The sequence below is a fragment of the Gymnogyps californianus genome, chromosome 2 (assembly GCF_018139145.2).
Source record: "Gymnogyps californianus isolate 813 chromosome 2, ASM1813914v2, whole genome shotgun sequence".
Lineage (NCBI taxonomy): Eukaryota > Metazoa > Chordata > Aves > Accipitriformes > Cathartidae > Gymnogyps > Gymnogyps californianus.
In genome coordinates this window covers 164,134,332-164,161,009 of record NC_059472.1, presented here as the reverse complement: position 1 = coordinate 164,161,009, position 26,678 = coordinate 164,134,332, and the positions used below count along the sequence as shown (strand labels likewise).

Here is a 26,678-nt window from a genome sequence, read left to right as displayed (position 1 = left end):
AAAGGAAAGGAAAGGAAAGGAAAGAAAGGAAAGGAAAGGAAAGGAAAAGGAAAGGAAAGGAAAGGAAAAAAGGAAAGGAAAGGAAAGGAAAGGAAAGGAAAGGAAAGGAAAGGAAAGGAAAGGAAAGGAAAGGAAAGAAAGGAAAGGAAAGGAAAGGAAAGGAAAGGAAAGGAAAGGAAAGGAAAGGAAAGGAAAGGAAAAGGAAAGGAAAGGAAAGGAAAGGAAAGGAAAGGAAAGGAAAGGAAAGGAAAGGAAAGGAAAGGAAAGGAAAGGAAAGGAAAGGAAAGGAAAGGAAAGGAAAGGAAAGGAAAGGAAAGGAAAGGAAAGACCTACACCACCACCAAAACTATGATTTTTTTTTTTCTTTTTAACGGGACGGTTTTTGGTTTGCTTGTTGATTGATTTGTTTTCCTTAGCTGCTCATGTCGCTAGGTTCTCCGCATTTATGCTGGACATACGAATCTGAGAGCTGCTCTTGCTCAGAATGGAGAGTTGTGTCCCCCCGTTCACTCCGCTGCTCGCTAGAGAAGGATGACGATGTTTGAAATCCACAGCAAAATACCGGTTGACTTTCCAGCTCCTCCATTTTCTCTTTATTTCTGATTGTACCTTTAGGGAGAAACTTCAAAAGGTCATTTTTTATGTACTTAGCCGCTCGAGGACATGCTGACAAATTATCAAGATTAGAAAAAAACCCACAATTTGACAGAACTATTTTTAAGACTATTATTAAACTCCTCACTTCAGCAAAATCTGAAGTGACTTCTCCATGTCTGAAAGAGGTCCAGGCATGCAGTGGGAACAACAGCCCTGGTTCTGTGTCTCTGACTTCAGATAATTTAGGATCAGTCCACAGGTGCATAGATCCTTTCAACACTAACTCCAACATGGTTCTTGAGTTAGCTTCTTGGAAAAAATATCCTGTTTTCATCAATAGCCAGTACCAAATACATAACAAGGAGCCAAAGAAACCAGCAACCAGAAGGTACTAGACAGTAATGAAATAACCTGCCCACACAGGCAACTTGTCTCTCACCTGCCATTAATGAATGCATGTCTACTGAAAATTTTGCCTCTTGCTTTCGGATCACCTCTAAGCAGACAACAGCCCTTGGATACATCTGTGACACCCTCCTTTCCCTTGGGATTTTTTCCATGGGCACTCACAGTAAATCACCAAGAGTAAAACAATCCACGGTCAGAAGTTCAATTAGAAAATAAGCAAATAATTCTATAGCTTTTCTACTTTTCATTCATCATCATTTTCCTGGCAATCCTGCTAGGTGTGCATGTGTGTGCATATATGTATATAAGATAGTAAGGATTTAATATAAGAAAGATCATACTAGCTCAGACCAGCATTTACTCAGTCTATTACTCATTCCTGACAGTAGCCTGTAGCATATTTCTGAATGAAATAGTATAAGAACAAGGAAGTACGTAGAGATATTTTCCCAATATATTTTTCCAGTCTCCAATGAGCTGCTGTGTCAAAGATGTTCTTCTTGTCTTTAACAGTCATTGCTAGATTTTCCTAGACTAATATAATTGCAAAATGGATCAGCACACGCCAAAACGCTGAACAAGTGCTTCAGCAGTACGGACACGAACTACAGGGAGGAAAAATCCAACTGGAAAACTTACATTCTCCTTCTAGTACTTCTAAATTTCTATTTTGGTTAAAGTAGAGATAGGTATAGATTAGATAGAGTATGGAGGTATATTACCTCCGTAAAAAGAAAATAGTGTTTGCATCTCTAACAGTGTAATATACCAGAGGTGAACCCTTTCTTACCCTAAGTAATTTAGCGGAGGCACAAGACATTCTCTGATGTCTTGAGAAGTAAAATGGTTTTAATTAATCTGGCTGTGTTAGTTTGGCTAAGAACCACCACCCCACTCCCTCCAAGGGGTTACAGGAAATCTGACACACTGTGCATGTTACCTTGGAAGGTGTTTATCTCCAGATTAGTTTTAGACAAGTCCTTCCGGCTATTCTTTTAGCACTCATGGAAGATAATAGATGAAACAACAGTTGTAGGTGAAAGATGTGGATATCCAGTAACGCCAGCTGGTGAAGTATGAATGCAGCCACTAATTCCAGCAAGGCATGATCCAGAACTCACCTTCTGAGCTACTTGGGACTGAGCTATGAATAATGCTCTAACAGACCTGTGGGTCCTTTAACAGTCACATTGACTAAGACCATGAGCAAAGACGACCTATAAAGTTGTTTGATGAACTTGGAGATTGTTATGGTTATCTGAGAACGAATCACTTGGATCAAGGAGTTAGAGACTTTTTGTACTGGAGACCAGCTATTGCATGCTATATGTGAACAAGCATAGAACACCTGCTGCACTAAAAAAGGTAGAAATAAATTATCTCAGCCTCCTTGAAAAGAAAAAAAGAAGATGGTTTTAGGAGAAGTCTTCTCCTGTTGGACTGCATAATAGATGTGTATCAGTGGAGGAGAGAATGGATGAACTGTAGATATTCCTCTTAAGGCAGCCTTGAGAAGGGAGCCTTTTTCCATTAATTCAGAAAACGATTATCTCAGGTATTCAGTCTGATAACCAAAGGCAGGGGAATTTCAATTTGCAGATCAGAACAGGTGAATCAGAAAAAAAACAAATGTGGAAAGCTGACGCGAGCAGCAGCAGCAGCAGTTGCCATGTGCTGAGAGGAGTGTGAGGCTTGCAAGGTACCCAGGGGGTGCCCGAGGGGGCTTCTGGGCATCCGACACCCTTGGGCTGTGTGTATGGAGGGACCAGCTGGCCGGTGGTAGGTTTCATGAGAGGAGTGGGCAACAGGTGGGTGGTGCCAGTTGTCCCTACAGTCATGTCAAACTGTAGGAAGCTGCATATGACTGACTCCTGGGGAGCACCAGCAACCAGGAGTGCAAACAGGGCATGGTGTCTGCTGGGAGCAGCAACAGCAACAGGGCATGGTGTCTGTTGGGTGCGGCATCAGCAACAGGACATGGCATCTGTTGGGAGCGGCATCAGTAGTTTGTGCGGCAGTTCACGCAGTAAGGGCTGCACACTCTGCCAGTTGTTGGGCTGCTGCCTGCTCTGCTCATCTGCAGGCTTAGGCTGCAGCCCCGATGGTCACCCAAGCAAGCTGGTGGCTCTGCAAGCCCACCGAGCAGCTTGAGGTCTCCAGGGAATTAGAAGGGTTTATTAAGCAGTGCTTTGAGGTTGTTGGAAGCATGGTGGTAGAGACCAGGCAAGGGCTGTGCTCTGCAGCAGACAGGAATCAGCTACCTAGCGAGGCTAGCCTGGGAAGAGTGGAGCCAGCCACCCAGACAGAGCTTCCTATCAGGGAAGCTGCTGCTCAGGTGGAGGGATGCAAAGACTGTAATCCCGCCTCCTGGGTGGAGGAGGGTGGAAGGTGCACCTGCTCAAGGTGGGCTCTGGTGGAGTTATTCAGGCAGCAGGTGGAGGAGCTGCAGGAGGAAGTTAGCAGGCTATGCTGTATTAGAGAAGGTGCACAAGAAATAGAGTATTATTTGAGACATTGCAAGAAGAAATATTAGGGCCCTGTGGCACTGACCTCCAAGGACCACCAGACAAAGAGCCTCAACAGCGAACAGACAGCACCTTGGAGAAGGAGGCGCCAGCGTCTCTGGTGACCCATGGGAGCAGGTTATCACTTCACTCTCCTTCTTCTTATGTACCAACCAGCAACAGATATTAAGCCTTGTCAGCGGACAAAACCAATGAGCAATGTTCACAGGGAGAAACTGCACCAGCAGCACATACTAAAAGCTGCAAAAGGAAGCAGTGAGTGCTAGTAGTGGGTAACTCTGCTGAGAGGCACTGAGGCACCTGGCTGCCTGCTTGATATACAGTCAAATGAACTTTGCTGCTAGCCAGGAGCCAAGATCCAGGATGTCACACAGAGATTGTCACAACTAGTTAAAAGCACAGACTGCTATCCCCTATTTCTTTTCCATGTGGGCACCAATGACACGGTAAAGCAAAGCCTGGGCAAGCAAGCAGGACTTCAGAGCCCTGCAGGTGCAAGTGAAAGGGACAGATGCCTAATTGATCTTCTCCTCTGTCTTGCCAGTCAGGGAGAGGGATGCAGGCAGAAGTCGATGCATCATGCAGATCTATACCTGCCTTCATGGCGGTGTCATTGCCAGGGTTTTGTTTTCTACAACCATAGGACATTCTTCAATGAATAGAGAGTATTGGGGAGAGATGGGATACACCTACCTAGAAGAGGCAGAAGAATCTTCACTAGCAGATTGGCTGACTTAGTGAATTGTGCTTTAAACTAATGAACTTGGGGAGTAGTGTCCAAAGCTGTGACATCTGCGTATTCATAAGCAGCAGGTTGGATGAGTTCATCTACCAGAGTAGTGAGGAATGCTGCCCCAACCCTCTCCAAAGGCAAGAACCCTAAGTCCAGTCACTTCAAGTTTGTGTACACCAATGTGTGTAGTTGTCCTGGTTTCGGCTGGGATAGAGTTAATTTTCTTCCTAGTAGCTGGTATAGTGGTACAATTTGGATTTAGTATGAGAATAATGTCAATAACACACTGATGTTTTTAGTTGTTGCTAAGCAGTGTTTATACTAAGTCAAGGATTTTTCAGCTTCTCATGGTCAGCCAGCAAGAAGGCTGGAGGGGCACAAGAAGCTGGGAGGGGACACAGCCAGGACAGCTGACCCAAATTGGCCAAAGGAATATTCCATACCGTATGACATCATGGCCAGTATATAAACTGGAGGGAGCTGGCCGGGAGGGGCGGATCGCTGCTCGGGAACTAACTGGGCATCAGTCAGCGAGTGGTGAGCAATTGCATTGTGCATCACTTGTTTTGTATAGTCTAATAATTTTAGTATTATTATTGTCATTTTATTATTATCATTATTATTATTATTTTTCTTCCTTTCTGTCCTATTAAACTGTCTTTATCTCAACCCACGAGTTTTACTTTTTTTTTGATTCTCTCCCCCATCCCACTGGGTGGGGGGAGTGAGTGAGCGGCTGCATGGTGCTTAGTTGCTGGCTGGAGTTAAACCATGACAGTAGTCTGGGCAGCAAACAGGAGAACCTGGAGCTCCATGCCCAGTCAGAGAGTTACAATATTATAGAAAACACAGAAAATTGGTGGGAAAACTCACATGACTGGAAGACCACAATGGACAGCTACAAACTCTTTTGGGAAGATAGGAAGGGAAGAAGAAGAGGTGGAGTTGCACTTTATGTGAAACAAATTTGAGTGTATGGAGGTGAGTTACGGAGATCACGAAAGCTCTATTGAATGCCTTTGGATCAAGATTAGAGAAATTTTCACCAAGGGGGATCTTTTGTTAGGTATCTGTTACTGACCACCCAACCAGAATGAGGAGGATGACGAAACCTTACTTCAAGTGCTCAGGCCAACAGAACCTGGTTCTCATGGGTGACTTAAATTACCCAGACATTTGTTAGGAAAACAACACAGTGGTACACAAGTCCTCCATCAGGTGCCTGGAGTGTATTGAGGATTGCTTCCTGCTACAGATGCTGGACATGCTGACTAGGAACAGTGCATTGCTGTTCACCTGAAAGGAGGTTGTAGTGAGGTGGGTGTCGGTCTGTTCTCCCACGTAGCAAGTGATAGGGCAAGAGGAAATGGCCTCAAGTTGTGCCAGGGGAGGTTTAGATTGGATATTAGGAAAAATTTCTTCACCAAAAGCGTTGTCAAGCATTGGAACAGGCTGCCCAGGGAAGTGGTTGAGTCATCATCCCTGGAGGTATTTAAAAGAGGTGTTGACATGGTGCTTAGAGACATGGTTTAGTGGTGGACTTGGCAGTGTTAGGCTAACAGTTGGACTTGATGTTCTTAAAGGTCTTTTCCAACCTAATTAATTCTATGATTCTATGATTCTATGATTGCTAGATTTATGGCTCACAAACCAAGAAGATTTACTTGACAACATAACTACCAATGGTAACCTTGGATACAGTGTTCATAACATTGTGGAGTTTAAGGTACTGCTGAGCACGCTGAAGACCAGCAGTAGGACAAAGACCCTGGATTTTAGAAGAGCCAGTTTCAATATGCTCAGATCCCAACTGCGAGTGATTCCATGGGAAGCATCTATGGAGGGCAAAGAAGCTTGTGAGTGCTGGGAAGAAGGCTCAAGAACAGCCTCCTGGAAGCACAAGAACAGTCCATCCCCTACAAAGGGAAAGGAAGAAGGCAGAACAAGAGACCAGCTGTCTTAATAGTAAGCTTTTGCTTAGAAGCAAAAAAAGAAGCATACCAGCTATGGAAAGGCAGCCAAATACCCATCAAGGACTACAAGAACCTTGCTAGGGCATGCAGAGATGCAGTCAGGAAGGCTAAGGCTCAGCTAGAACTGAAAATGGCCAAAAAAGTCAAGAACAACAAGAAAGGGTTCTTCAGATAAGAGAGCAGTAAGCAGAAGCACAGGGAAGACATAGGCCAATTGCTAAACAGCACAGGGTAACTAGTCACTAATAATGCTGACAAGGCAGAGGTTCTCAGTACCTTCTTTGCCTCTGTCTTTTCTGGTGCAGCTGAAACCCAGGTCAAAGGATCAAGCCGCTACGACAACACTTGTGCCGACCCAACAGTAATGGAGGAAGGGCTGGTCTGTGGCCTCTTGCAAGGGGCTCAACCCACATAAATTTATGGGCCCAGATGGAATCCACCCCAAGGTGTTAAGAGAAGTGGTTGACATTGCTTCAAGGCCACTGTCTACAATATTTGAAAAGTTGTGGAGATCAGGGGATATCCCTGATGACTGGAAGAGGGCAAATGTCACACCAATCTACAAGAAGGGCCCAAAAGAGGCTCTAGTCTAGTCTAAAGAGGACCCAGGAAACTACAAGCCTATTAGTCTTACTTCAGTCTCTGGGAAAATAACGAAACAAGACCTCCTAGAAATGATCACAAACAAAATGAAGCAGGTGATTGGGAGAAGCCAGCAAGGATTTATCAAAGGCAAATCATACCAGACTAACCTGATCATCTTCTACAACAAAATAATGTTTCTGTTGGCATGGGGAGAGCAGTGGATGTTGTTTACCTGCTTCAGCAAAATGTTTGACACTGTTTCCCACAGCCTTCTCCTAGGCAAGCTGGCAAGATATAGATTGGGTGGGTCTCTGCAAGATGGGTAGGAAACTGGCTAACAGGCCACACTCAGAGTGTGGTGAACAACGTTTTGTACTCAGGCTGGCAGCCTGTCACTAGTGAGGTCCTCCAGGGATTGATACTGGACCCCACACAGTTCAACATCTTCATAAATGATCTGGATGATGAGATTGAAAGCACCCTCACCAAGCTGGCTGATGACACCAATCTGGGTGGTGAGGTGGACATGTCAGAAGGGAGAGCCTTACAGAGAGAACTGAACAGGCTGGAAGAGAGGGCTAGCAAGAACTGTATGAAGTTTAACAAAGACCAGTGCAAAGTTCTGCACCTGGGATGACATGACCAAAGAGACCAGTACCGTCCCTACCTCTATTACGGAGCATTAATCTGAGCCATCATCTCTGGCAAGACCAATGTTTTGGTTTAATAAAGATCTCACACATCCTCTTTCTTTTGCTGAGACATTGTGAGATTCAGCCTAAAGTATTAGGGAATATGGCAGATGATGAGTTACAGTGAAGGTTTAGAATAGCAGTTACTCCCACAAGGCAATGGGATGGGGATGATGGGTGGAGGAGGTTAAATATTAAAAGTCTTACCTCCCCATTCAAGAAACAATAGAGAACAGCAACAACAAAACCCTAGGTAAATGGGAGAGAAAAAAATAATGTAATTCAAATCCTTCAGTAAATGCTAGAAAATAGCTGGAGTTAAAACAAACAAACAAACAAACAAACAAAACCAAAATCCTAGTATACAAAACATATACATAAATGAATAAACACACAGTCTGAGAACTGTGCATGCAAAGCATTTATAATGAATAGAGATTTCTTTTTAACAAAAGCAGAATTCACTGTATAATCACCTGGAAAGATCCCAGTCCCAATTCAAACACTAGTCTCTCCCGCTTACTGACATTTTCAGGAGAAAAAGCAAACACCGTGTAGTGAATTCCAAACAAGGGGATAAGCAGTAGTGTAGAGCGAGCCAGTCTCCTGTTATAATAGAGTGAAAGAACTTTAATGCAGCCTTGTAATAAACAACTTGTGCTTTAATTAAAGAAGAAAACACAGAAAATATTTGTTGCCTGCCTTTTGGGAAATACACACACTGTATAATTATACAAACAAATATACAATATTCCCATTTGTTCCCAAACAGTGATTTCACACACACTGTAGTTTGCTCCCACTTCTTCACACTGCTACAATATTAGCACATTAGTAATGCTTAATACTCTGTACTGTTATTTTAATTTGCATTATTATAAGTAGGGATTTTTTGTACCGTGCCAAACATGAGGAGGGTAATCTTGCTAAGGGATTCAGACTGCTACCATAACACAATAATAAACCTCTCACCCAATTCCTTAATCCCAGTGGAGTGTTTGAAATCACTTTGTGTGTGTGTGTGTGTGTGTGAATTTATTTCTGCATAGCAAGAAATTCCAAAACAGCAACACAAATAAAGCTAAAACCCCCCTGTATGTTCTTATGCTCATTACTATTCCTCACGGTCTTGATTTTGGTCTCATTTATCCTGTTGGAAACCCAAGTGTAATTCCATTGCGTAACTAATTTCCATTGCATCAGAATAAAGAGGTTTTAGAGGGAAATCAAACTCAGTAGGTATAAACAAAAGGGCTGGAAATGAATGTGTGTACCTGTAAGCACTTAACTGAGTATGGATGAAAATCCCCAAAAGCAGGGGTCCAGCCAAGAGTTATGCATGTTTTGGTCAGTGTAATTTGCTGATTAAGCAGCAAAAAAGACCGGAGAGGAAGCAAATGTTGATCTGAAAATAAGGCAAGTGCTTTATTAGAAACAAAGTGGCCTAAAGTAAACTCCAGGACATTTTGAAAGGGGAAAAAAATATGATTTATTTCCTTCAAGTAAGTTAAGGAGGTAGATGGAGGACAAAGGAAGCTAAAAAGCCATGAAGATTTTTGGAAGAGCTCCATACTTTTTAAAAATCAAATGTTCACTCTGCTTATATCTATATGGTATATTGCAGACATGTTTGAATTTGCTAATACATGCTCAACAATATCCCAAAAATGATGTGTTTGTGTTACTGAAATTGAAGACTTAATTAATACATCTCCAAGAACTCTGTGAACATATACCGTTATATCCAATACTAAATTGGAAATAGGACATCAGTTCATTGCTGATGTCCCTCAGTCATACTTTGTGTACTAATGGTGATAAATACATCACAACCCTTGCCTTGACATTGTACTAAACACACATGATTCATTAGTCTGATGCACACCAAATCTCAAGTCTTGGTGAAAGACCCCACAAACCAGAGAACACAGCTCTTGTGAATTATCAAGTTAGACACTGACCAAAAGTTTTTAACAAGAGAGGAACAACCTTGGAACAGGTTGATGAAGAGCATAGAGTCTCCAACTTTGGTGATCTCCAGAAAAAGTAAGCTATACAGGAGTGACCCAGTGCAACGGACTAAAAGACCTCTCAAGGTCCCTTCTAGTCCTTTTTCTCTGTGGACATGTAATCCAATTAGTGAAAAGGAAAAGAAACGTTGTGGAAAAGACTGTAGAATAATACTATCTCCATAAACAAAAAAGGATGTAAAGAACATAAGTGTCTTAAACTAGCCATGGAATTTAAAAAAAAATCAAATTAAGATAGTAAACTGGACAAAGAAGTATCATCTCTTAAAATCTGTTACCCTTTGTATTCAGAATTAATGACAACAACAAAAGGATAAGTGTTATTTTGATTTAAAAGTCAGAATAGAATTGTCTATGAGTATGTCGTATCTCACCGTAGTCGTAGGAGATTAATTTTGTGAAAGATGCAGAGGAAGACTTTTTCTGTTGTCAGTTTTCTGGCATTAATTATATCTGATTAATCACACAATTAGTTTGTAGGATCTTGAAATATAATGTCATCATCAGCTTATTTGAGATACTGTCTTCAATATTGTCATAAAAGTCAGGAAGAAAGTACATGAAATGTAAAAAGTAACACATTCTGAAGTTTATAGATGATTAAGATCTATAAAGAGGAGAAGAAGATTTTAATGAAAAGAAAAACTTGAGAGATACTAATGACTGTGTGGATGATGATGAATTGTGTTTTTTTCAAGAGCGTTAGGAAGAAAGAAGACTTAAAGCAGTACCTGTGAGACATGTAAGTTTATGTGCAATGGTGAAATGAAGATGTTAAAGAACAGAGCGAAATTCTCAGGAGTGTAACAGCCAAAGATATTCATCCTCTTTTCTTCCCACACTCTTTCAGACAAGCAAGAAACGCGGGGAACAGATCCAAAAGTTTTGAGGACAATAATCACTCAGTTGGGCTTAAACTGGCTGTTTACAAGAACTGTGTTCTCCAAAGGTCTAGCAAAAGCCTTGTTTACATTCCAACAGGTAGAGGAACGTCTTAAGGTTACTTTAAAAAAAAGCAAGTTGTATTTCAATTTTTGTTGAGGCTGACATTCTATTTTTCAGCTGTTATTTTCCTTAAAAACAGTTTAAACATAAGATTTTCTCCAATAGCATGGCTATGAATGTGGCCTTTCCATAAAGCGTTAGTACAAAAAGACACAGATAATGGTGTCTTCTGTTTTTCCTCACTCCTCTATTGAATTATGGAAAGACATCTTTATAGTAAAAGGAATAGAAAGTAGAAAGGTTGTCTAACTTTGACCAGTCTCTGAAGGAATCATGTCTTTATCTTTCCATTGCATATCCACATTTATTAAGGAGACTGCTGAAGTGTCTATGGATATTACATAGGACATAACTGAGCATGAATTGGAAATGAAAATACACATCACGTTGCGTTGTTGAGTAGAATTTCCAGTGATTTCTACTGAATGTTCCAGTGTGTTCCTATTCCTCATCTTAAAACAGGTTTCTAGAAGACAAATTAATGCTGTGATCTAAACAAACACAGTAACTGTACATCAGATGAAAAAAAATAAATATTTTGAGCAACTGTGCAATAGGGAATAAGGACCAATGGGTTCTAAATCATCTAAATAAGTTCTTCCAGCTTCTGTGAATGGGATGTAACAAAGATACGTCTCTAGACTCAGAACCTGCAGATACAACTGTAAGAACTGCTGAACTGCTGAGCTGGATACGTGATGATGCCATTTGGAATGAATCAAGGAGGCCATCAGAAGACATGGGTCCTTTACATAAGGGGACCTGAAGCTCCAGAAGCAATTGTGTAAGGAAATTTGTGGTTGTCAATCTGTTTTCTGTCTCTGAGAGAGAGGTGAAAACTGTAGCTTAGAGCTTACTCTCCCATCAGTTCCAGGCATCTCCACTTCACTGAAGATGTGTCTTGTGCCATTTCTGCTGGGACTGTAGCTGCTTCTGTTGGACTAATTGCAAAGTCACTGTAACTTACATAAGATTTGATAGACGACATTGTGTGCTATTAAGGTAAGGATAAAATACAGAATAACTTTTACTCTGGCAAAGAGTTTGTTGCCTTGGTCTTAGAGGTTCTCACCACCCAACTTTTTTGAGACAAAATATCACAGACTGTCAAAAGAAAAAAAAGATCTTCAAAACCATAGCTTTTGAAGGAAGACTATGTAGCTGTTTTGCTATTTAGGCCTGCCTCTTCAAAGGAAGAGAATTATTCAGTTTAAATGCTGAGTCTTAAGTGAAATTAATTTGATCAAATACAAACTTTTGCAGTGAATGCATCAAGGTCTGTGGTAGTCATGTAGAACAACATTCGTCTCACCAAGGTTTGGACATACATAATGTAGATATCTATACTGAAATTATTAACATAATGTCTCTAAAATCGATGCAGAGAAAAATGCACTTTTAAGGCATAGTTCTTGCCTGCTATAGATGCCTCTTTAAGAAGAGGTGACTCCTGTTGTAAACCCCATGGGTATGTACTGAATACATCTATTAATGTATATATTGACTAGCTTAAAGTTATGAGATATCTGCAATGATGACATCTATTTTTAGTTAAATTAATTCCACTCCTATCTTCCCTTTATTGTCAATGAAGAGTAACAGGCACTTACGCGCAAGGACGAATCATCCGTCCCTAAGGAAGGCCTTATCACATCCTAAGTCTCTCCATTGACTAGAAAGGGAATCTGGACTGAGTTTGTCACATAAATTGCTGCATTGTAGGCTTGTGAAGTTTACATTAGAGGAATCCCATCTCTTTGGCCGTAACTCAGTGATGAATATGTACAAAAAATAATCATGACAATATTTCAAATAGAAGGATAAAGAGCAAACCATGAAGATACAGGATGTCATTAGTAATGAAATGCTTAATATAGCTCATGTTTAATAAACCAAAGTATCTATTTTATCACAAAGATGCTAAACATGGTTAACACGTGACTTTCAGGAACCTCAGTAATCTCCCTGACAGATACATGTCTTTTCCAAAAGCTTAATTAGGTGTGTAGGATCACTTTCAAAGATCTGAGGTAACACCTAAACACAGTAATTGACTACAGCTTTTTAATTTTCCCATGCATAAACCACATCTTCAGACTAAGGACTTGAAAAGCAGTGGAAGCTTACTGAGACTTTCATATTTTAACACAAAAAATAAGGTTTAATTATGTTTATTGGAAGTGTACGGTTTTTCCGGGCTCCTGTTTAGGCTGAACTCTCCTTGCCATTGACTAGGTAGAGGATTTCTCCTTAGAGAGTAGTCAGTCTGCCATCTTTCTGAAACACTGCACTCAATGTGAAATTTGTTTCTCTGCAAAAGCCCGACATGAAGTCTATGCTGCATCAGGTTGCAGATTAAGTAGTGAACTTCATATTTCAAACTATCTCCTCCTAAATGTGGTCCTAGCTTTTACCTAACTGTTCCTAGACTTCAAGCTTCTGTCAGTGTAGAATATGGACCTGCTGACTGTTCTTCTATTCTCTATTTCTTCTGTCTCCTTTTGCACAGTGTCAGTCTGTTGACTGAATCTTTTGAGCATCTTCGTTGGTCTATTTCTTAAATACCTTGAGGAGATGTAAAATCTCAGAGAAAATTTATTTTCATGTTTTAATTTTTTTTTTCTAGCTAACATTCATAACAAAATATGCAGCTGTAAGTTACAAAACCACCTTTTTTCCTTAATGGTGTCAAAGATAACTGCTAAGTATTCTTCAGCAAAATGCTGGACTGTTGGATCTGTGTGGCAGGACATCTCTGAGAGTGTTGATCTGCACTCATGAGACTGCTGTGAAATTCAGGAGAAAGTTCATCAGGAAACATGTTGTATAATAGATTTCTGAAAGGTATGTCTCATCTGAACGAATCCTGTGGGCTTCTTGTACAAGTAACAGAGAGTGAGGTGCGCTATGAGAAAGTGATTAATTCACATGTCTCTAGACTAAATGGCATTTATTCACTTTTCTAGATGTCTCACTCTCCATAGGCAAATCTTTGACAATGACTTCTGACTAGACACATAATATTTTGATGTTAGGTTAACCTTAACCTTTCCTCACCCCTGGGTGTGTACTAACACAACTTCACTCAGTTCACTGGACTTAAGAGGTTTTACCCCAGCCGAGAGTCTGATTCACTCAATCGTACCCTGCCCCTGTTGTTCTAGCAAACTTTCAGGTGAAACATTTACTCTCAGTATGACCAGCTCTCACCTCTTTGCTGTATAATAAAGAGCAACTATTAATAGTTTCTATACAGACACTACCCAAAATCATAAATAGCATCAGCCATAATTACAAAATTTAAAAAAAAAAAACCTTAAAATCCTTGATCGTGGTACATCAGCAAAAGCACAGAACAACAACAAAAAATTCTACATGCAACAAGAACTAAATGAATGCTTGCTCTCTGGTTACTACCCCTCTGCTAATATCCATTCATTTACTTGCAACATGCGTCATACAAACACAGTAATGTCACAGGATTGCGTACACTTACAGGGTAATGGTTGATAGTTCTGACATCTTGCAAGAGTGCTGGTTAGCCCTCTTAGGCTTACAGTAGCATTTCTGAACGCAGCTGCTGAATATGACAAGATTAGCATTTTTTTCAGCATATTGTGAACAGGCCAAGGTAGGTCACTTTCAACACATTTCATGAGACACGTCACAAAGATGGAAAGCGGACATGACAGAATGAAATTACAGCACAAACCAGCTGCTTGACTGAAGCAAAAATAAATAAAAAAAATTAAAATGCACTGGCTGTCGCTAGCAATTGTGATGTGTTGATTCACAGACAAACTAAAGTTTGAACAACCTGGAGGCAGGCGGGCAGCGTTACGCATCCAAAATACACACGACCTTTGCAGTCTAGTATTGTACAGAGAGTAAAAGAACAATATATTAAATGAAAGTTGACTGCACGCTTGTGGAGAACAATTAGATAGTAACATAAACTTGTAGGATGGAGATTAATCTAAGATGAAGTTGGATCAGATGTTCTTCATTTTCATGTGTAAGTACCCAAGGCAGGGTGGATCCCTTCTTTTTAGTGAAGAGTACTAGTAAGGACACCAAAGCACTTTTTCTCCCACCTTCCTTGATGCATGAGGAGGGGATTTCAGTATGGAAACTGCATGTCTGACTGGTAATTCAGAGGTACGGCTTATTTTTTGTCACACACACTAAGACAGGTGTGGTCATAAAAGCAGCAGGCACACATACTATGGACCAGGACCATGATCTCTACATGTTGTATTCTAGAAAGAGCTGCTATAGAGAATGGGATGTTTACATTTACAACCAGCCAGAGAGAGGCTAATTTAAATCAGCTGTCAGGAAGGGTAAACTGAAACAACATGGGAAGGCATTTTGAGGGATCTTGCAAGAGAATTTGTATCTGTTACGATGGGCTGAAAAACAAGAGGATTGAAAATAGTAATTTCTTGTCGACTTTTGAGGAGAGATTCTTTGTTTTGTTTTGTTTTGTTTTGTTTTGTTTTGTTTTCAACACATGGTTGTTTTGGTGGGATTCACCTCAGGGAAGGCTGGATATTACAGTGTAGATGTCTACGTAAACTGGACATCCTTGGTCCCCTGAGAATCATCTGAGAGAATAAGTAGAGAGAGAAATACACACTTATTGGTCAGGGTATATCTGGCTTATTTTAGATGTCCACTTTAGGATGGGATGAACAGCACAGCAAACACCACTGACTACCCTGACTAAATCTCCATTGAATATAAAGGATAATATGATGATTTTTTAAAGTAATTGCCTACAAGGCAAACATCTAACTTTATTCGAACAAATCAAACTCTTTCTGTTGCTCTGCTAATATGCACGGTCTAAGATTTGTGTTCACCTAACCATAGATGGAAGATGCAGTTTATAAGCTGAACATTAAAATAAAATAAATTGAAAACAGATTAAATTTCTCCCTACTGTTAACTCCTTTAAGCCAATTCCATTTACTAGAGTTTTGTTTTGTTTTGTTTCCTTTTGGATAATCAAAACCTGACAACTGCATTGTTATTAAAGACTATAGCATAAAAGCTGGAAAGAATACAATATCATAGCCTGCACACATCCAGCAAATAGAAATAGTAATCATGTTTCAATTTGCAAACTGAATCTCATTTCTTGGATGATGCTAAGGAAGTAAATATGAAAATGACTGTTCCTTTTACAGTATCACTTCTGTGATAAAATTATGCACCGCCTCTGTTTTTCACAGAGCTGACTTGTGCATTAATTGTCAGCTAAGATTGATCAAAAACAAGGAGGGAAGTTTTAGAGATAGTCCCTTTTTACTGTGACTGAGACTTTCAGAAGTGACTATGGATTTTGAGTGTCTCACTCATTTTTTGATCGCCTGATCTGAAACACATTTTATCAGACCAATTTTTACCACAAGAGGGCTGCTCAGCATATGTTAAAAAGCAGTGCTTATGAAGGCATTTTAAGGTACATAGCCTGAAAATGAAACATCTAAAAATCAATAATCACTTTGAAAACTCTTAGTTGTGGGTTGTTGTAGGGGGTTCTGTTCTTCAATGACATGCTTAATGTTGCCGTGGTAATCTGGAAAAAAAAATCCATATCCATGTTTCCTTTACTGCTTATGCCCTGTTTTATTTGGCAGGGATTGATTTTCATTATAGGTTTTTCTAGTGAGTAGACCTAACATGGCAGCATTTGATATTTGCTACAATTATCAAAAAGGACAGACTTGATTTTGAAAATAGTATCTAAGAATTAACTGCTGCTCCCCACCCAATGAGGGGACGTTTACACAGGGGCTTGTGATGGACAACTTTGCTAGCACTTCCTAGGAAAACATCAATATTTTAGTGCTGTTAGCATTTTTTCTGCCATCCTATCTAATTTAGGTAGAATCATCTCTCTGATGTTAGATATTGTGAAGTGACTCAAAATCTTTAGAGTACAGAACTGATAGAAGTTTTCTTTCCTTCCCCCCCTATTTTTTAAAAACCTTTATTTATTTATTTATTTATTTATTATCAAAGTAGAAACATTGGTGGAAGGAAAGGGAGAAAGAGAGAAGGGACAGAGGAGGCAGGAACCAGAAAGAAATGGGAAGGAGGAAAAAATAGCCAAATAAGAGAAAATTAATATAGATGAGATTATGGATATCAAAACACTACATGAATTAGGGCAAGATCCTCAGATCTCTGTAGGCACACACAGAATGGAATAGGTCACATCTAACTATATGTATATCCAAGGTGAATTTAAACTGAACTATCACCTTTAACTCACTCAGTCATGGAAAGAAACAGGCACTTCCAGAGGCTAGGCTGACCTGTGTAACAGAGGTGTCTAAGACATACGGGATGCATTGTTTTACGGAGATGCCCTGGTCTCTCACTTTGACCATAGATGATGACTAGACCGCTTAGATTAAATACGTGACTTTAGACAGCTAAAGGCAAACAAGCTGAGTCTCACCGCATGTGTCCTGTGCATGAACTGCAGCTGCATCTGGGAGGAAGAGGGAGGGTGCTAGGGTGGAAGGGGAAAGAAAAAGTTAAACATTCCCAGGATTAAATGAGTGATGTATGATGTGGCTGAAGACCATCTTGTCAGACTGAACACCTTAACGTCTGGCAAGTTAATGCAAATGAGCGTACACAAATTTGAGGTAAAAGTAATTGCAATTCAATTCTAAAGACTTTGTGGTTTCTCAGAGGTGCTCAAGAGAAGTAAAAGGAGCATGCTGATTCAGGGGAATGAAGTTATGCTCTATTACCAAGGCCATGTAGATCCATAACGAAAACGATCAGCGTTCTGAGTTTAGGTCACTAATAGCACACAGGGAATGATAGAGTTTGTGGGTTGTCTCTGAATATGCTGAAGGGGAATCCTTTGGGAAACACAATAAAGGTAGAATTTGATTCATGCAAATTAAAACTGTGCCTCATTAAGAATCTTGGTGCACCCTGCTCAAGTAATTCTACGTAACCTCACTACAAATAGGATTGGCAACTATGTAGTAGTAGGAAAAGGAATGTTGAAACAAATCAATGAAATAAATTACTGAAAATACAGTAAAAAGTTAACCAAAGTGGAAGTAGAAAGATTGTATGGGAGAGAGAGAAAAAAAAATAAAAATTGAGCCATACCATCTATTATTTATGCTACATGTCTACTTACCAACAGCTGCTATTGTTATAGGTTGGGGGACTTCTTTTCCTTGCTATTTGATAGCTAAGGATTTCCTGAAGCTAGACTTGTTTCCTGGCCAAAACACCAACCACATTTACAAAAACCCTGGACTTACAGATCAGATGTAAACAGTTTGGAAAACTGAACTTGTTCTGTGAGCAGCAAACAGACTATACAATTCCATCCTGCCGCAGTGACTGTGGGCCCTGATCCACTGTGTTCAAGTAGACTCATTCACCCCTCTCATCCAGACACAGAATAAGCATGGGTTCTCAGCAAAGTTGTTATTTAGTTTCATCTCATCTAATTTTTGAAGCTAACAATATAGCTGTATGCCTTTTACCTTATTGCCCCATGCTAGCTTTGCAGTCAGTGGTGAGAAACAGACCATAAAGCGAGATTTATCTGACATATTTTAAACATCTTGTTTAGAATGAAATAAGTTGTACCAAGGATTTTATTCTCTGGACTAGGTAGATCTCTACTGACTGTGGAAGGAGCCCAGCATGATTATCTTATTAAATCAGGTGGATCCCATGCTGTCTTGCTAAAAGTAGAACCATTGCTGTGCTCTTCATAAAATAAGGCAACTCTGTTTCTCTAGTCTTCAATTGAAAAAAGGCCAAAAGTCTTAGCCTAGTCATCTTTTGCCAAAGTGTTAGTCTTCTTACGTATAGTTCTACTTTTTACTACTAACACCACCAAAACAAAAAAACTTTTCCTTGACCTCTCTAAGGGGTCTGAGGTATTCCAGGATCATCTTCTGACACCTGGGAATAATCTGAAAACAAGTTGGAAAAAAAGAGAAAGTGTGAGGTCTCCTTTACTGTCCTTGTCCAAAACACATTAAAATCAGTTTACTTTAATCGGTGGTAGTAGTTTTATTCCATCTGACTTTTTGGTCTCTACCTTTTAGGGCTCTTGCATTGGTTTAACATGTGAGAGGTCAGCTTTGTTTCTCTTCACTGTTTTGAGTAGGTGTGTCTTACACAACTCAGTGGATTGTTTTTCTTTTCAGTGATTTGGAGGAACATAAAGAAGATTTGCATTTTTTGTGTCTATATGTACTTGCAAAGTCAATGAACTTCAAACTAAAAACTAGGACATATGTAGGAAACCTCATAAGGGTCTTCTAGGAATTTCAAAGCTCCCACATTATAGAGAACGTTCAATGTCCTCTATACACTTTGCATGAGTGTACTTTTAATTCCACCAAAGTTAGATTTAATCTATTGTAACTGAAAGCTAGCATGGTAATTACAACAATAATTTGACACAGAAACAGTATGTCTGTGAGGAAACCACTATCACCTCTCCAGAGACTGAAGCTGGATTACTGCTTGCAGACTATAGCTGTGGCTGAAAATGAATGTTTAACAAATATGAATTTGAACTGGATCTTTTCATCCAATAATTCTGACCTTTGCACGGAACTGAGGCTTCAAGATGAAACAGAATGGTCAGAGAGAGCCAAAAATCATCTCTACACTGTTCATTCTTGGCTTTGCTAACTTCTATAGGGTGGCCATACAAGGATGGCGAAAGCCATCAGAGATCAAATAATGAAGATATAAAGCTTAATATTTAGCTGTGCTCTAGAGAAGAAAGCTGGTAGTAGAGAGCAGAATACTTCCACCAAAAACAGTCTTTAAATGAACTGTATCTTCAAGGCTACATGTCCTGATCCTTCCTCTGTATTAACTCTGGAGATCCTATTTTAACAAGCTAGATTGTTCTCACTGACTCCAGAGCATAGACTAATGTCATGCATTACGGAATAATTCTGATGGAGGTGCAGTGACATAACTGTCGTGTAGAAGACAATAGCATATTTAGTGAGAAAAATGTACCACACCAAATGAGATTCTTAAATGGTTTTGAATACAGGTTTACTGTTTGAAATGAAGAATATGCATGTCCAAATCCAGACACAAAATATCTGAGAATGTGATTAGCTCATTGTCCTTAAAACAAACAAACGAGCAAAATCCACAGAGTATTTATTGTCACAGTCTGCCACAAGAAGTGGATTTTCAAGCATTATAGACAGGCCTTAGTCCTGTCAGCTGGCAGAGCTCAGCATCGGTATAGCTACACTGAGTTTATATAAGTTGCAGCTCTGAAGCTTCAGTTACATTGTTTTGCCTCAGTTGCCTTACATGTTATACGATATCCTTGCAGACAACAATCCAAGTTACAACCCATCTCTATAACCCTCCTTAATGAAAAAAAGGAATGCCTCCTTTGTTGAAAAGGCCTGGGCGTGCAGACATTTAATCAGCTGAACAACTCCAGTGTTTTCATTGGAAATATATAGGAGGAATTACAGTTTGGAAATCTCTCAGTAATGATACAGGTGCACAGCAAATGAGGTGCTAAGACTATGATGTGAACCATATGCACAACTTTGGCTTGGTCCAGTCTTGAGGTAGTACACATTTGTTTAAACCACCTTCATTGAGACTTAATTCAATATTAAGCCATTGTAACCTGGTGGCCTTTGAGTGTGTACTTGTACTCTCCAAGGCAGGAAGAATTTCTTCCTGGGCAATTAACCAATTACCTAGCTTGCACCACACAGTTCCTTTTATGCAGAGTGTTAGTTACAAGAGCCTCATGAGAAGATCAAAAAACCTTCTGCACTGCGACAGCACCATCTTTCTTGTCCCTTCCATACCTCAGGCTCTAAGGACTATGTACTCGCTTGGAGTACATTCTAGCAATTCTTCAGACGTAAAACTAAAACCACTGGATGTCAAGCATGCTAGTTGCTGAAGTGAGACACAAGAAATCAATGGCAAGGAGAAGCAGAGACACTGAGGGGAAATTAAACTCCTTTTGTTCTCATATGGTAGAGGCAAAAATGTGAATGGTAGCAGAAAGTAAATGGAAGACCATGGATGCTGGTGTGCATCAAGCTTTGATGTAAATTGAAAGCACGTTCAAGATCAGAGATGTCAGAATTATTCCCCATTGTCTGCAGTCTTGCAACAACTGCTGCATGATCAGTTGCTTCAACTCCACGTTTATCTTTTCACTAAGTGATTCAAAGAAACAAAGGTGCCAACTGATTTGGGGACAACTAAAATTCCAGATCTATCCCTTTCAGCCTAACAATGCATTCAAAGCAAAAAACTTAGCTATGAGCAATGTGGGAGGGAAAGGGAAAACAACCAGAAAGGTCTCATTTGGATGCTCCCAAGTTAGCTCTCAATTTGAGGTTCCTGAAAAATTATCTGAATCTCCAAAACCATTATCTTTCCAAGTAAGCAAGCTACCCTGATAAAGGATACAACACTGCACCCCAATCCATGGGTAATTCGTAAGGATGCATGGCCTTAGGCACTGGACGTTCTCTATCCTGCTGATCTCCATGACAACTGAAGTTTATCAATACAGATCAAAATTAGGTTGTTCACTTTGATGAAGTGCAGTGACTTTAGAAACACATTTGAGGTCTGTACCCCATTTTCTTTAGGAAGGCCACATTATTTTTGCTAATCAGTAAACTTGAATGTGTAGCAAAAGTTATAATATTACAGAGAATTTAATTAAGTGTAGTCAGTTTCACATTAAAGTAAGAAGCTTTATATTGTGCACATTGCTAAAGTATTTGTGGTCTCTTAAAAAGCAATGCTGGAACAATTTTAGATATATATATAGCATTTCAGACAGTACATGTGTAGGCAAAGACCTATATTTACACAGGTACACAAGCACAGACACAAATACTTACATATAAATCACTCTGGCTTGAGCATTCAGATGTTATGAATGCTGTTCCATACCAGTTATGGCAATCAAGCCACGATGTTTTAGGTACTGGCTTTGAAAGACCTTTAGGTCTGAAATATCCAGATATATGCTACTAACATTTCAATGGGAATTCATAAGACAATATTTAGCCTTTTTTTGTGCCTAAACCTCCTCGGAAACAGGGCTGTTAGGGCGAATCCAACCCTTGATAGAACTGTTGAGAGTGCATCAAGCTTTGCATTACTGTTTCTTCCTAAAAAAATGGAAGGAACATTTCTATAAAGAGAACCACGCTGTTGAATATAACATGGCATTGTTCTCTCCCTCCCTAACCTGCACACCTCCTTGAGCTTTCTAGAGAAGGACCATCTATTAGTGGCTTCTCTTTTAATGCAAACACGCTCTTTTCCAGTTCGTGGCTTGCTCTTGTAACAGATGGGGAAAAAAGTCTGTGCTTTACTCTTTTAGGACACAATCTGTGGACAAAGAACTTCATTCTCTAAGGCTGCCACAGAGCATGAAGTCAAGTGGAAATTGTAAGTCACCATTAGAGAATTGTTAAGCACAAAACATAGGCAGATTTCAAAAAAGTCAGCTAGTTCATCAACCACATAAATCAGTGTTGTATCCTTTCCTCTGTCCATATATCCACTGAAACCATAAAATTGCCCATAAAAATACTTACAGCAACGTGCACAATAGTGTTTAAAGACAAAGGCATCCTATTTTTCATTGCTACTTCAAAATAGAAAATAACAGGAGTAAGCCTCCATCATACAGACATCACCTGTGCAGGCCAAGGCACAATGGACTTGCACTCTAACCACCTTCTAAGGATTTCAAAATAACAGAAGCAGAGCACTTTTTAACATTACATTCATCACAGATGATCTTGTAACCACAAGAAAGAAGTTTTGTGATCAATGATTTCAAAATCAGATCTTGTCAAAGCTCCAGTAAAGCGCTTGTATATCATTGGAAATGGACGGAATTGCCTTTAAGAATATTGATTTGCTCTTCTGGAATATCCCTCTGGCAAGTGGCCCACAAAATAACAAAACCACTTTCAAGGTGGACATAGTTTTAGGTCTGATCTCATCATCACTGTAAGAATGTAAAAGATGCATACCAGATGAAAGGACAGCGTTTAGGTTAGGAAGCTAGATTTGACAACCAAAGATGTATGTTCATGTTCCTCTACTTGCCACAGGCACCAGGGGGGATTTTGAGTACCCTCCTTTGTGCACCATACCCTCAGCCGTTCAATGGGAATAGCAGCTCACAGGAACATTATAAACACACTAAACATTCTGTGCTGTTTGGTTTTACAGTATTTGAGACCACAGCAAATCTATAGATAGATAATCAAAGCAGAATAGGGTTTTCAATTACTTTATCTGAAAATAAATAAATCCCTGTGTAATTATACTCTTGCTAATTATGGTACATAGCCTACATGATCTTACATCCGTAACGAGTACACTCAATTTTTTTCCAATCCCTACCTGAAAAGATTTGGCACAAATTGGTGGTCTCCTCCCCCCAAAAAAATCCAAAACAGAAACCAAAAAACCCTCAAACCAACACCCAAAATAATAATTTGTCTTGGGAAACATAAATAAATATAGTATAGTAGTTGTGAATGAGAACATTTTCTCTAGAGCATTAAATAAACCCATCAAGAATTAGTGTCAATCAAAGTAGCAAACGTCTACTCTCCTAGCATTTCTTAGAAATGAGAACTAGGTCCTTGCTGATCATGCATTGACACCAAATGATCATAGTCTATGTTTTCCATTGTATTTTCTTGAGGTAGAAAGGATTAGCCCAGGGACACCAGTTCCTTTCCTTGCTGGGTTAGTGGGCATTCCAGCACTCAACTGATAGTACCTGGGGTTAGGAAATTAAAGTGCCACACTAAAGGATATACTGTTCATCAAACATCTGCCATTTTCTTGTCAAAAATGAGACTTTTGGCATGAAGACCCTGTCAATAATTATTAACGTTGGCAGTCTGAGCACTTGCAGCAAGACAAAGCAGTAGCAGAATGAATCATTGAGTGTCCAGTGACTTTGTAGGTGAACTGTAGAGGAGTGTTGTTTACCAAAACATTTGTGTTACAACATTGCTTTTCCTGCCCTAACCCTCTAGGTTGCACCGTATGTAAAATCATACCTACCTATGATATATGCCATGTTTCTCCTTTCTTTCCAGCAAGATGCTGAGTGGAGGAATGACGTAGACCTGAATTAGCTAGATATATGTGGGGTTTATTTTCTTTTCATTGAGTTTTCAACATGTGATACAAAATTTATGAAGAATCTGTCAAAGCAAAAGCAGAAACAAGCTTCCCCCTCCCAAATTATACTATTAATGAGAAATTGGAAATAATAAAAAAAGAAGATTTTTCAGTTAAATGTGTTTGATCCTTGAAAATGAACGAATAAGCAAAGACTTGATGGAAATGTGTGGGCCTTTTTAATCTTAAGGGTTATTCCAGCATGCATCTACATCATGCATACCTACTTAAATACTGTAGTGGTTTATGGTAGTGATACTGTTAGATGATCTTCTGTCTATAATGAATCTTTCAGCGATGCAACAATGCTTATGAAAATAATAGCGTGGATTTAAGCTTTGTGTAGGCATTTCTACAGGGACATGGCTTTTTTAGGGGGTGAACGTACTCTCTCTACAACAACTTGACCAAACCCAGGATGCCTGAAAGCAGATTCTGACACACCATGTTACACACTATTGGCTGGATTTCTCACAGGAAAAACAGTGAAGCCTTGCCAGATCAATTTATTACCTGTTTCCTAAAATTCCAGACAAGGAACCGATGTATGAAAATCCATGCAAATAATGTGGGCCTGATGTGACACGCTGTGTGCTGAACCAGCCATAGTAGGGTTGTGAATATGTGTTTCCAGTCCCCAGAACTGTGAGTGCACATTGGATTCATGGATTTCTGATGTGGTGCTACTTGGCTTTCAGCATATGGTGTAACAGTGTCCCTAAATAATCCACTACGACCTCAAAATATTTACAAACTGTGCAATTGGCAATTACTAAAAATCAGGCAGTGCTTTCTGTTTGGAAGCATGTTAAGCAAAATCTAACTGGATGGAATATATAGGTACAAATACAAGACACTGTCACTTGTACTATAAGATTAAGTATGTCATGTCCATGACCATGGCACATTACAATTGTTTATGCAATTCATTCACCAGATGGGGCAAGAAACCTGTCTGAACTATGCAGATAGTTGCCTTAATTACACTAGGAATACAATCAATATCACGTTATGCTTCCTCAGCACCTAAGGATCTCAGAACTTCTCTCTCAGATAAAAATCTATTGCATTTGCATTACTGGTCTTGCTTTGGTTTGATGCTTAATTTGGTGGAATTATTCAGGACTGACACAAGATTAACTGAAACCAGAACACAGTTCAAGAAACAAAGTTATGTCTTTTTTATGCCTTTGGCAGTTCACTCCCAACACTAAAAAGTAAATAATGATTATGATGAGTATTGGGAGGAAGTATGAAAGCTGCAAAGTTTCTCAGAAAAAAACCCATAAAGAATCATAAAATTAAAATGAACATTAAAAAGGGTGGCTTCTATTTCCTTTTTAATTCCTACCTCAGCTGATTAGATATTTTTTATGAATCTAGTCCCAGTCATTTCAGCCATAAGGGAGGAGTTTCTATCTAAAACATCAGTAAAAGAAAGATGGAGTTATTGTTCTCTCAGACTCTGACACATTTTGAGCCGTTCAGTCTGAAATGGGATCAGCAGCATGCAGGCAGCTTTGAGGGGGAACTAAATGTGTGAAGAAAGATTGATTAAGTATGAGACTGGTAATGAATGACTGAACATGCAAGTTGATAAAATGGAAGTTTATAATCACTGAAGCATTTGACTGCTGCAGAAAATTGTTAGGAATTAGCTACACGTTTCCATGTTTTTGTCAGTCTAAAGGCAAAGGCTATTGCATATAATGATCATCAGTTTTTTTAGAGACAAAGTCTGATTTTTTATGGGAGTAAAGCACTCATTATTGTGCTGCAAATTATGCAAATTATACAAATTATTTTTTGATTTTTTTAAAGCAAGTCTTTTACATTTTCTAGTGGCTACACTATATTAATTAAGCATTAGTTCCCCAGTAGTGCACTCTTCTGTTGTGTTCCTGTCATAGCTCGCAGCTAACTTCAGTAGTGGGAATTTTTAATAATGAATGCACAGTGGTAACAATATATAATTAATCTTTGAATTTAAGCACATCTCCAAGGCTTTTAAAGTCAAATACAGGCTTAAGTGATTTGCAGAACCATGACCAGAGTGTCTATAAAATTGAACTGGAGGTAGATTTTCCTAACAAAAACAATCATTAAAAGGGCCTGAATGTAAACATATACCATACATATAAGAAGAAAATAAATCCTACTCAAAGTCAATAACCGAGTTTTTGTGGGGTCTTTTGTTTTCTTTTTTGATGATGGAAGTCCTGGCTAAAGGGTTATTCCAAAAAGTGGAAGACGGATACTAGAATAAATCTCAATCACTGCTGCAGGTACCACATGATATTACCTTCACAAACAGGCTGAACATCCTTCCTCAACCACAAGTGATCTGTCTCATGTACTAAAGGCAAAGTACTTAAATATGTTGTGGAATAAAGATCTGGATGGAGAATTTGGTCTAATGGAATGATGTTTAATAGTTTGAAACAACAAAACACGACGTGGGAAATGCTTAGTATGGACCATAGTCTAAATGCCACAGAGATTTCAATATGGTGACATAACCATACTATGATCTATCTTTTTCCTTTGTTAAAACAGCTCTCTTTTTACAGGATATGTGTGCAGAAATATTGAGTATGTCTGGTGTATATCTGCATAGACTTATTAATTTAATTTCTTTTTATCATGTGGCTTTTCTGTTGTCAAATCTGTTTGGATAAACAACACTCCACTTCATAACACATACATAAATGCAAGATCAATTTATACACATCCATTTATAAAGTTGCAAAAAAATATGAAAAATAATGGCAGCGAATGAAACAGAAAATATGATGTTTTCTCTTGGTTTTGGTGGCTAACTATACACATAGGAAAAATATCAGTAAAACCCAGTCACCATATTGATCAAAAATGACAAGGATGTT

At 39.3% G+C, this 26,678-nt stretch overlaps 1 protein-coding gene across 1 annotated transcript in view; it reads right to left on the bottom strand.

Annotated features, from left to right (window-relative positions):
• Positions 1 to 337: 337 nt before the first annotated feature.
• ADCYAP1R1 (ADCYAP receptor type I) overlaps positions 338 to 26,678 on the bottom strand; it is a 152,289-nt gene continuing 125,948 nt past the window's right edge. The window contains exons 14-17 of the mRNA XM_050891653.1: positions 14,045 to 14,125; positions 7,990 to 8,119; positions 7,721 to 7,762; positions 338 to 609 (exon numbers count right to left, since the gene is read on the bottom strand). Of these exons, the coding sequence (XP_050747610.1) occupies positions 421 to 609; positions 7,721 to 7,762; positions 7,990 to 8,119; positions 14,045 to 14,125 (442 nt within the window). The 3' untranslated portion in view covers positions 338 to 420. The remainder of the gene's footprint in view (positions 610 to 7,720; positions 7,763 to 7,989; positions 8,120 to 14,044; positions 14,126 to 26,678) is intronic.